The sequence below is a fragment of the Podarcis bocagei genome, assembly GCF_964188305.1.
Source record: "Podarcis bocagei genome assembly, chromosome: 11".
Lineage (NCBI taxonomy): Eukaryota > Metazoa > Chordata > Lepidosauria > Squamata > Lacertidae > Podarcis > Podarcis bocagei.
In genome coordinates, this window is record NC_138136.1 from 4,023,053 (window position 1) to 4,035,341 (window position 12,289).

General features: G+C 42.9%; 1 protein-coding gene across 6 annotated transcripts in view; it reads left to right on the forward strand.

Moving 5' to 3' along the window:
* The window catches only part of LOC308597669 (proprotein convertase subtilisin/kexin type 5-like), a 176,652-nt gene that overhangs the window by 97,760 nt on the left and 66,603 nt on the right, over positions 1-12,289 (forward strand). For all 6 annotated transcript variants that reach the window (XM_081213612.1, XM_081213613.1, XM_081213611.1 and 3 more), the window contains one exon: positions 3,390-3,562. In XM_081213612.1, the coding sequence (XP_081069738.1) occupies positions 3,390-3,562 (173 nt within the window). The remainder of the gene's footprint in view (positions 1-3,389; positions 3,563-12,289) is intronic.

Below are 12,289 nucleotides of genomic sequence, written 5' to 3' on the forward strand. Positions count from 1 at the left end.
CTCAAGCTAATTCATAGCAAAGATGGGAACAAAGCTGTTACGTTTTATAATTAAAAGATGCTAATTTGGTTTATAAATAGAAACATTTATAACTTGCAGGTTGTCAAGACATGGTATGCTGTCTGGTTTAAGTTGAATCTCGGCTCTGGCAGAATAATAGAAACTGCATTTTAGAAAATAATATTGAGAGTCCTCAGCTCATATTACAGTGGTGCCTTGCAAGACGAAATTAATTCGTTCCGCGAGTTTTTCCGTCTAGCGAATTTTTCGTCTTGCGAAGCACGGTGTCGGAAAAGTTTTGGAAAAGCTTCAAAAATCACCAAAAACCTCAAAAAAGGTCAAGTCGCAACTGTATTAATGGTGTTAAGAAAAAGGAAACAAACTTGCAAAAAACGCAAGACGTTTTCGTCTTGCGAAGCAAGCCCATAGGGAAATTCATCTTGTGAAGCAGCTCAAAAACCGCAAAACCCTTTCGTCTAGCGAGTTTTTCGTCTTGCGAGGCATTCGTCTTGTGGGGCACCACTGTAGATCCAAATATGATGCCACTCTTTGAATGAAGGCATGTTTTATATAAGCAATGAATTGGATTCATGTATGGTTCTCCAAGCCTCCCCGTCTGCTTCTCTATGTAAATAATCTCCTGGCAGTGTGCAGTATCTCCAGTGTCAAATGCCACCCTCCACCTGCCTGCTAAGTTCCTAGGCTAGGGTTTTGCTCTGTGTCCCATCACTGTCCAAAGTCCAGAGGAAAGGGCCCTTTTGGAAGTGACACCTACACAGCCTTTGGACTGTGTTGCTCCAGAAGGCATTCCTAGCTCCTTCCCTGCCTGCTTTTAGGTCAGGGCTGTTTAAGCAGGCATATGAGCCAGATAATGGCTGGATGGTCTGGCACTTCTATTCTTCTGCTGATGCTTTAGCTTACGCCTTTGATATAGTGATTACTCTTATGTGATTTATTGTATTGTATTTTAAGTATTGTGAGCAGTCTTACATCCCCTTTATAGATAAAAAGGCAAGGGATATATTTAGTAAATAAATAAATGCCTCAAAGATAAAGAAACTGGAATTCTGTGGGTATATATAAATGTGGAGGAGGTGCCCATTTCTGAAGTGTATGCTAAATTGCAGCAATACAGAGAGGTCTGTTCTTGAATTATTGATTGCTGTTACTTTATCCTTGGTTACTGATTAGTTTTGCTATGGAGTGAAGACATTACACAGAGTGTAATGAAGAGACTGCGAAGAGCCATGTGTTTGATAATAAACATGGAATACCTCTCCTGATGTGAATCTGCAACTGAGACTCTTCTCCACATCCCTTTTTGGAGGGAGGCATAGAAGAAGAAATAGGTGGTTAAATATGTGGTTAGTTGGTTGGAAGCCTTTTGTGTAGCAAGTGACTAACAAGTTTGATAAATAGTTGTAGCAATAATAAATAAGGTCAAGAAACCATATGGTAAAAAACCTTCCCATATAGTAAATATATATATCTAACACTATTCTAAACTGGCAATCCCAGGGTGGCGTACAATAATAACAACACAATGTAATACAATACAAGCAAAACATACCACACCATAGGCCACTTCTTTTCTGAACACACTTCACTCAAATAAGGGCCTCAGTGGAATTCGCCTTATATCTATCTATGCTTCAAGAATGAATCAAGGTAAGAATGAGTCAAGCTCAGTTAGGCATAGTTAGGCTTGAACATAGCGGGACTTACTTCTGAGTAAACATGGATAGGGTCTGTGAACAATAGACACAGGTACATGAAAGGAAACAGACAGCAAACAGAACAAACATCCTCACAAGGCTGGTGTCAGGAGTTGTCCTTGTGGGGCAGCCCCCTAGCCTTGGGCTGCTTGGAAGGATTGGTGCCACCCTTCCTGCCTTCTTTCCCCTGTGCTGGCCATGCCACCAACAGTGTTGCCTACACTACAGCCAGCCGCTGGTGATATTAACTAGCCTGCCCAAGCAGGCAAGTGAACAGTAATGTCTGTCCATAGATGGAGGGTAAGGAAGCAAGTGGTAGCTGCTGCTCCAGTCCTAGTGCTGTTCACTTGCTTTCTCCCTTCCTCTGGGTGGCAGCTGCTGTGGTGGCTCCTAGCATCTGTCATCATCACCCACCTGCCTAGGGTGTGGAGGGTGAGTGGCAGTAGCAAACAATGGTGTCATGGGCACTGCTTGCCCTCTGTCCGATGGAGGAAGAGGGGGAAACCCCAGCACCACCTTGGTGACAGTGAGGCAGGCCATGCGGAGACATTGCAGAGGGACCTCCCCCCCAAAAAAAAAAATTGTAAATTTTTATTGTTATAGAATTTTTCATATTTTGATATTAATCACATTTGCTTTAGAATGTTGTTGTTAGTTGCTTTGGGCTTCGTTTTGCAAGGAAAAGCAGGGCACCAATATGAAATGAAAGAGAGAGGAGAGAGAAATAGAAAATCTGGACCTAGCCCTATGTACACATACATAAGATGCATGTACGTAAGAGGAAACAAAACCTCACACCGTGAGGTGGAACTCAACGGGCCTGCTTCTCACTGCCACTACTATCCCTGCTTCTTTCACCACCAATGGTCTTTGTGCCAAGGTCTGAGTGTGCCCTGCTGAGATTGAGAATATACCATTTATATCACCACCAAGAGAGCTTTTCCGGGTTCTGCCACAGAGAAATAATTCCACACTCTAACTACCTGGTTTAGCTCTCCAAGTGGGATTTGAATGGCAGTGGGGTGAAATGGTGGCGGTAACAGTAGTTACCTAGAGGGAAGTGCTGTAGACACTGCCAGCAACAGGAGATCACCTTCCATATCAGCAGGGAGATTTCAGCAGAAGGCATTCTAGTGATCCAGGATTCAGGTAAACAGCAGCTCACCCACCCCCCACCCCCCGCCCTTGAACAGTCTCTTTAGCAAGCAGCTCAAAGGAACTTAGGGGCACAGGGTACTGGCTTCCCCACCCCACTTATCCTTCCTTTCAGATGGATGATTGGCATGTTCATCGTGAACTGAGGCCAATTAAAAATGTATTATAATTTGTTTCCACACCATTACTTTCTGGAAAAACCCTTTTTTATTTTTTAAAAAATGTGTTTTGTTTGAAAATGGCCATTTAAAAACCATTAAATAGATTGGATCCTGTGAAAACAAGTAATCCAAAGACTTCATTTGAGCATAAAAATGCTCAAATGCTATTTATCTTTGGTTTATTTTGTTTATTAATAAAATAAAAAACACACTGTCAAGCAGAATATGAAATATGAACAATAACAAAGCTTTTTGGCCAAAAGTATGTTTGAGTCAGTTAAAAACACCAACCATTTCCCCCCCACCAATGTGCTTCAATATGTCCATTGTCATACAATTTGCCATTTTTCTTTTCAAGGAGTACGGATGCTAGATGGTGATGTTACAGACATGGTAGAAGCAAAATCACTTAGCCTCAATCCCCAGCACATACACATCTACAGTGCTAGCTGGGGTCCCGATGATGATGGGAAGACAGTTGATGGACCTGCTTCTTTAACGCGCCAGGCCTTTGAGAATGGCGTCAGAACGGTATGTTTGTACACACACATCCTCTATTTGTGCATTTGGAAAAGAAGAAAAATAAAGTAATATAGTAAGATAATGAAAAATAGATAATGTGGTACATTTTATGGTACCAGGTTTTGCTGAAACCAGGGGTAGGAGGAATCCATTGGTTCTGTTCCATAATTTTCCTGAAATAATTACTGAAAAATCCAGACATTATGAATTACAAATGAATTGCACACTGATTACATAGTCAGTATTCCAGAAACTAGAGGCCTCTGAGCATGCCCAGGCAGCTTGGCATCATAGGAAATGAGAGTGACCTTGTTCAAAATAATCCAGTGTTGAGAGAATTTCCTGCAATTAAAAATATTTGGCAGCTTGCTTGTCAGAGATTGGGTCCTCCATGTTGCTCTGGCAGAATCATTTTGAAGGAAAGAAGGTCTGATGTCTCTTGTTCAAGCCACACTGCAGGCCCGAGTGTATCTCAGCACATTTCCTTTCATTCTGAAAGACGCAGCATGCACGGTAGCATGCTAGCCAAACAGTAGGCTCTCACTCTGTGGCCTCCTCTGTCCTACCTGTTAAGGACTACAGTCTCCATAGATTTCTAGAGAAACACTTAATTTCTAATCTTAATTTCAGAATCTTCCATAGCTACCTTCATAAATAGTATTCATTAAGGGGTTATCTTACTGTGACTGGCTGCATGGTTGCCCATGTCCTAGCGTTAGGCATGTGTCCCGAACATCCGAACATTGGCATGAACATGTGAAGGGAAGCTTTACATGAGTAGCTGCTTGTATAAAGGCTTCCTCATGACTGGGACTCTGTAATCAAATTCTGATAGTGTTGAAGGCTACACGCAAGCAGTCACTCACACATAGGCCCCCTTCCCATAGACATCTGTGCCAATATGTGGCTATCCCTGGGGCAGAGCAGGGGCATACTTGATGCCAGGGTCAGTGGCACAGCCCTGCTCCTCAGTAATTCTATGACGACCTTCATGTGCGTAGTACTTGAAAGGGCTTACATGTGGGGCACGAAGCATAGAAGTAAAAACAAATGGATATAAAATCTCAGATAAAACCAGAAGAGCTGGGGGCTCCCTTTCATTGTAGTGTTTCAAAACAATAATGCTCTCTATTCATACATTTGCAAACTCAAATGAATGGAGTAGCCAAGATTTGGAAGTGATTAACTTGCTGAATTTCAACATCATGTTTATATTTTAAAGGCACAGAGATTGCAAGCTCCCTTTGTTGCAGCAATCTGAAATCATTGTATCTTCTGTTCAAAAGAGCAGAAAGCAAGTTAAGTTAGCTAAGTTTTTAAATTTTGAGAATCCTGTGTTTTGGGGGGGACCAATCCTATGCTTTTTGAAATCTGCATTTCAGGCAAAGATTCAACAGGTACCATTTTCCTTCATGACTCTACAGCAAATGGAATTGTTACTGTGGAAGTTCATTACTTAAGCCAGTGGTGGGGAACTTTATATATACTGTATTTATAAATTTTTATTGGATTTTACAATTTAACATTCAACACATTTATCATATAAAAGAAATGTGGTGGGAACTTTTGGCCCTCAAGATGTTAGAAGACTCCAACTCCACTCAACCACAGCTAACATTGCCAATATACAGGGATGTTAGAATATTTAGTCCAACAACATCTGGAGGTTCCCAGTTCCACATAACTCACCCAGCCAAACATAATCTATAATGCTAAAGTACATATCCCAGCACATATTCATTGAGGCCTTTGCTATTCCTGTTGAAACCAACGGGCTAATGCACAACTAACTCTGCATGGTCTTGGAATGCAAGTCTCTTAAAGATCTTTTCAATTCATTTTCTGGCCAAGTAAGCACTTCTCTTTTTGTTCCTTCTAGCTTAAACTGACTAATTTAACTACCTTTTCACTGTTTCTTTGGAAAAACATGCAATATGAATTGGGCTTCATGTTCCTTTAAATTCTGCCAGTTGGATTATAGTACTTGGATTTTAAAAGGAGCCAGGAGCAGTGTTTTCAAAAAAATATTATTTTTTATAATTTATTTGTATATTTTACTCATACAGTAAAGGTAAAGGGTCTCCTAACCATTAGGTCCAGTTGTGACAGACTCTGGGGTTGCGGCGCTCATCTCGCTTTATTGGCCGAGGGAGCCGGCGTACAGCTTCCGGGTCATGTGGCCAGCATGACTAAGCCTCTTCCGGCGAACCAGAGCAGGGCACGGAAACGCCGTTTACCTTCCTGCTGGAGCGGTACCTATTTATTTACTTGCACTTTGATGTGCTTTCGAACTGCTAGGTTGGCAGGAGCAGGGACCGAGCAACGGGAGCTCACCCCGTCGTGGGGATTCGAACCACCAACCTGCTGATCAGCAAGTCCTAGGCTCTGTGGTTTAACCCACAGTGCCACCCGGGTCAAAAAAACTTGTACAGTATTGACACACTATTACACATGAATACTCAGAAGCAAGCCAAACTGAGTTCAATAGCTCCCAGGTAAATGTGTATAAGTGGGTTTGCGGTTTAGACTGCAATTCTGGGCACATTTACCCCTTACGCAGGACTGCACTATAAATTCAGATTTTAAACTTATCTCCATTTCCATACTCATCAATTGATCAACTGCTTTTTCCCCTCTTAATCTTATTTAAAACAAAGATAGAACAGCTACATACAAACAGAGAATCATCTCTGAATACTTCATAGAGCTTTGTCAAAGTATGTATGCTAAAATCATCACAAATCTTAACAAACACCAAATGATACATAATAACCTCCATCACTTGAACTATTGTCCACAACTAAAAAGATATGTATTGTATTTATTTCATAGATGTATATTCCACCTACCTGCCATTATGAATTGTATCATCCATTAGGTCCTTAGGGAGTCTCCCTTTCAGGCACTGACTCAGACACAGACCTTCTCAGCTTCAGCCCTTTTACTGCTCATTCCATTCTGAACTTTAGAAATCTTTCCAGAAATGATGCAATTTGGATGAAGCATTAATGCATGGATATATTAATGCATCCATTGTTTTAGTATTCATTCATTGTTACTTCATTACTCATTCTTTATGTATAGCAGATCTGAGAAGGAACCACCACATTTCCTTCCAGATCTTGCACTTGGGCTGGTGCAAGACCTGGTGCTGCCACCTCCACCATTCATGACTAGAAATTTCTCACCACCACTATTAGGAGGCAGGAGAGCCCTTGATTCGCAGCACATTGCTGTCTAATCCCAGTGTCCTCAATGGGTGTCCAGCAAGACCTTCCCTGGTGCTCTTGAGAGGAGCTGAGCCCACGGAAACAAAAATTGTGTGCCTTGAGGCTTTTTCTGCTGTCTAATTCTGGATCTGTGATTTTTACAGGTCAGTCCATGGAGACTGATGTATTCTTTGATTTGATGGTGTTTTGGGAAAGATCCCAAGGGAAATTGTGGCTTTTTAAAAAACTTTTATGCTCTTCCTTTTCCATGTCCCGTGGCTACCAATTTGTGCCTAATAGCCACAATGTTTTTTGTGTGAGAGTACTCTCTAGTGTGGAGTGCCATCACTTCTTCTGTTGTTGCTTCACATGCCAGCCAGTTTGTGCTGGCGCCCACAATGCTTTTATCAAGATATAAGTACTGGTCTAAACATTTACACCTATTTTTTTTTAAATCTCCATTGGACATGGTCATATGTACTAATTGAACTATTGCCAGCCACAGAGCTAAGTCAGTGTTTTCTGCAACAGAAGCCTTGCAACAGAATTCTGCTGTTTGTATCATCTGTACGTTTAAACAGGACCCAATAAATTATGATGACAGCTCAAGTCAGTAGATTTTCTCTGCCCAAGGGACATGGTTCTTGTCTTTCAAAGGAGCTCTATTTCCTTTTATTTACATTTTCCTTGCCTTGAGGTTTTCATAAAGAAAAGTAGGAAGTAAACTTTAATTAGCTGTTTGCATTCGCAGAAGCGGTAGCATACCTTATAAAGAGAAAATAGCCAGGAAACTGCAATGCCGGGGAGTTTGAACATGGAAGACTCCATGTTTTTACTCTGTGAGCAAAAAGTACTTTGTTGTCAAAGGTAAAGTTGTAAAGCATCCAGGAAAACCCCCCAGTTCTGGTTGATTCTGTGAAGAAACATATTTGATAATTGGAGTCTCCTTCTTTGGAGGTCTTTAAGCAGAGGCTTGACAACCATATGTCAGGAGTGCTCTGATGGTGTTTCCTGCTTAGCAGGGGGTTGGACTCAATGGCCCTTGTGGTCTATTCCAACTCTAGGATTCTATGATTCTATATATTAAAAGCTCCTATGCAACTGTGGCTATAGAATACTATCCAACTTTTTCAGGTCAATAACTGGGCTGCGTGTCTTCCATGCTGCATTCCTGGGCGAGTCACGTGACCCATGCCATGATCTCACCCTGAGAAAGCACTTTTTGTGATATTGCAGCACTCACAATGGCCAAAATGAATTTTCTAAAAAATTCATACATGGCTAGCATGTTACTTTCCTCCTTCCTTCCTATTCCCTTTTCGTGCCCGGCGGAGACCCCCCGACCCCAGGGGACACCCAAGTGGAATAATGGCTCGTGACAACGTGTTATGGGATAAAAATTGGCCACAACTTTATTAAACTTTCAGATGTAGGATGACCTTGGCTTAGGCATTGGGCATTTATCCCTCCCGGACTCCAGCTGGAGAATCTGGGGTACATCAGGGTTAACCAATCTGCCTGGGGATTGGGCTGGCTCTGGAAGACGTATGTTGAAGCAGAGCCCCCCCCCCCCATTTCACCACAACACAAGGGTGTGCACTGACAACTTTTCAGCATATGGCCAGTGAGTCCCCTCAACACAATCCGTTTAACATGGAACCCTGGGATCGCCGCTGCATTTAGGGAAAGTAGACTGAAGGATTCCACCCAAAGCCTATAACCGCCAAAGTTATGATGTTTTGCTATGAGGAAGGCGAAACCTGCCAATGAAGGGAAATTCCTTCCCGGTCCTTCAACAGCAACCATCGTAAGACCATAGCAGCGCCTGCATACCTGTAAAGAAGAAGTTCACCTGCAATAAAAGGCCTAATCGAAGGGAGGTAGGAGACTGAGAGCTCCCATGTAGGCTCCACCCCCTTTTGTGCTTAAAGAGCGGACCCAGTCCTTACTTGGCCCGCTCCCCTGGCTACGCCTCCCCAGTCGCCATTGGTTCTTTGAACTGAGGTTTGGCAGGAACCTCAAGGTTTGCGACTTGGGGAAGCAGTCCAGGAGTGCTGTGCCAGGAGTCATGTAGGATGGGGGGTGCTGCGCGCAGGCACACAAAGGGCGCCCTCTGTTTGTTGTGGAGAGCGGTCATTTCCTTTTATGCCATCTACTGTTTCTCATTTATCTGTAAAACTGCTCTGGAAGCTCAGGCCTGGGGCCAAATGTGGCCAACCCTCTCGGGATTCTCCGGAAGCTCTGTATCTTCTCCAGGGCTCACCCACCCCACAAAGGCCCTGCTCCACACCCTCCACAAGTCCTTTGCCTGGCCAGAATGTTTCCTTGCACTGGGATAACTTCTCTTGCTTCCCTGGAGGAAGTGTGCATGAGCGCATAGCCATGCAAAGCATTGGTGGGGAACCTGTGGGCCTCTAAATGTCACAGGACTGCATCTCCCATCAGCCTTGACCCTTGGCCTGGCTGGGGCTGACAGAAGCTGAAGCTGCAGTATAGCTCAGTCAGTACAGTAGGAGACTCCGTGATCTCAGGGTTGTGGGTTCAAGCCCTACCTTGGGTGAAAGATTCCTGTGTTGCAGAGGGGTTGGACTAGATGACCCTTGGGATCCCTTCCAACTCTACAGTTCTATGATTCTATGAATCCAGTATTGAGGATATAAGTAAGATCCAGAATAAACAAAAATAGGTATGATAAAAATTATTACCAGTTAGGGGGGACCACCAGCTTGTCCCTTTATACCCTACAGCTGTGATATTATAAGAAAAATAACTTTCTTTAGTTTGCTGAGACTTAAACTTCATGCTCTGTGATTTTTAGAAAAATTTGGATTTCACTTCTGCATTTTAATGCATCATATTTGTGAAGTACTTCCACACAAAGTGTGCTGATTGTCCATGACTGATGCTCATTGTGAGGACATTCTGATATCATAAAGTCAAATGTATAAATACCATGTATAAAATACCATGAACCAGATGCCTAGTGGGTTGAGCTACAACTGTATGACCTAATTTTGGCCACCCAAAGACCAGAGCTGATACTTCTCAAAATGTCCAGTGTGCAGCGTCTAAGAAAGGTCAGAGTAAACAAATGGAACTCTTTCAGGACCCAAGACAGTTCACAGCATAAATTAAACAGATACCATTGAAAACATGCAATAAATATAAATATTGAAAACCAGTTTAATAAGTAACCTATTAAAAACAGCATTAAAGACCTTAAAACCATTTACATGGATAGCTCAGTTGATTAGAGCCTGGTGCTGATAACGCAAAGGTTGCATGTTCAACCTCCATGTGGGACAGCTGCAGATTCCTGCACTGAAATGCTTTTGATTCACTGGCTGCATTTGAAGTACTTGTGTGAGTGTTAATTATTCCCAGCAAACTTGTGAGTAACTATTATCTTAACTGCTTTTGTTGTGCTGCATTGTTAATAGGGCTCTGAGCTATTGATAATGTTCATAGTGGATAAACTTCTGTATGCTTTATGTATTTGTGGAAAATATTCCCCAATATACATGTTTTTTAAAACCATTGCTATGGAAAAAAACTCACAGAGGACTGAGGTTCCTTTTGCAAATGCTGACAGTGATGCGTGATATCACAACGACAGAGCTCTGAATCACATATCCTTGTTTAGGGGTGCCCCCCTAGACATGGTGGGAACAAACAGATTTCTTTTCATATGTCTGCATATAAAGAAGGGAGCAGAGTTGAAGGTGCATGTAGAAGGGGGGCACTGAGTCTCCCCTCTCCCTCACCTTATCCCCCCCCCCCCGCACCTGCTGCTCTGGCCTCCTTAATCTGTTGTTTCTTCATTGCACTTATATACCACCTTTCCTGCAAGGGAAATATTGACACAAAATATTATCTGATGGAGCCTGGGCTTCCCTATTTTTCCTACCCTTGGTGTGGGTGTGAGGCTGTTCCAACGCCTCTCTCAGGCTGTTGGTGTTCCATAAAAGAGCTGATGGCTCCTTAGCCTGGGCTCACTGACTTCTCTGATTTCACCTACATTTCTCTTCTCCAGTAACAGAGGCAGAGCTAGGAGACAGGGAAGCAGAAACTCCCCTTCCCTTCCACTCTAGGAATTGGCAGCTGTATTGCAGCTGTTACACTTGTGGAACCTCTAAGGAACCTCCAAGCAGAGAGCAAGGAGAGGCACTTGGCTTGTGGGGTATGCATCAAGTGGGGCAAGGAGATGGCACTTACGCTGCACCCAGCTGTTGCTTTTCCTCTTCAGGTTGCGTGCAAATTAGCAATTCTGTTTTCAGTGCCCCTCCACGCAGCGTGCACCCCCATTTGGATTCTCCAGGATTAACCACGCAAGAGAAATCATGACTTGAGGGAAACACAAAGCGGCCTCTTACACTACTATCATGGAATGTGGCTGGTATTAAATCCAAACTGACAGATCCATCATTTGTTGCCTATATAAATGGCAGCCACATCCTTCTATTCCAAGAGTCATGGGCCTGTGAGGACTTCTATCTAACAGGATACAAGGGCTTTTACCTGAATGCCACGCAGAACTCGTTATCACATGGTAGACCGCAAGGAGGCTTGGCTATCTTTGTTTCCTTAGCCATAAATCTCCAGGCCGAAAAAATTGACATCCAGTCGTCACTCATGCTGATTATAAAGTTGCAAACAGCAGAGGAAACGATAGTAGTGATCAATATCTACTTATGTCCAATCTATAAGAGAAATTTGGTTGATCTGAGATGGCAGGAAATCCAAGCGACATTGGAAACACTTTTTGATAAATACCCCGAAGCCACTTTTCTGTTGGCGGGAGATTTTAATGGACGCCTGTCACATACTGACCAAATCTTATTCTCTAAATTTAGCAAGTACCCTTCTTCACCTCTTGTGACTACAGATCTTTTACCAAGGAAATTCAAAGATAACATAGCCACCTACGCAGGTTTCAAATGCAGGCAAACCTTGCTGGCCCTCAATTTCCTTCTGCTAAATGGGGCAGTCAGCTCGGACTACCCTGCCGAATTCACCTATTGGTCAGGTTCACGTGCATCCACTATTGATTTTGTATGGATATCTCCTGACCTTACCCCAAAAATATCCAGCTTTAAGGTGGCTACAAGATTGGAGAGTGATCACTTCCCTCTAGAAATTTCCTTGACTCTGGCTGACGAACTTGATAGGCACTCCCTTGTGCACCTATCAAATGATCATCTGGAGATAAGACCTACAGCCCTTAAATGGACCTCTAATTCGGCCCAGCAGTTGAACGAACTTCTCTGGTCTGATCAGCTCCAAATAAAAAGGGCTTCCCTTATGCAGGCGGATGAGCCTCTACCAATATATGATGATATAGTAGAACTTCTAAAACCAACACTAGTCCGGTCCCCCACAAAGCATGGTAAACAGTTTTTCCACAAAAAATGGTTCGATGAGGAATGCAAAAACTTCAAGAATCATCTGTATAATGAATGGTTGGCATACAGAGCATCAAATGACCCCATGCCAAGTAACCGTCTTATCACCCTCAGGAGAAGTTATA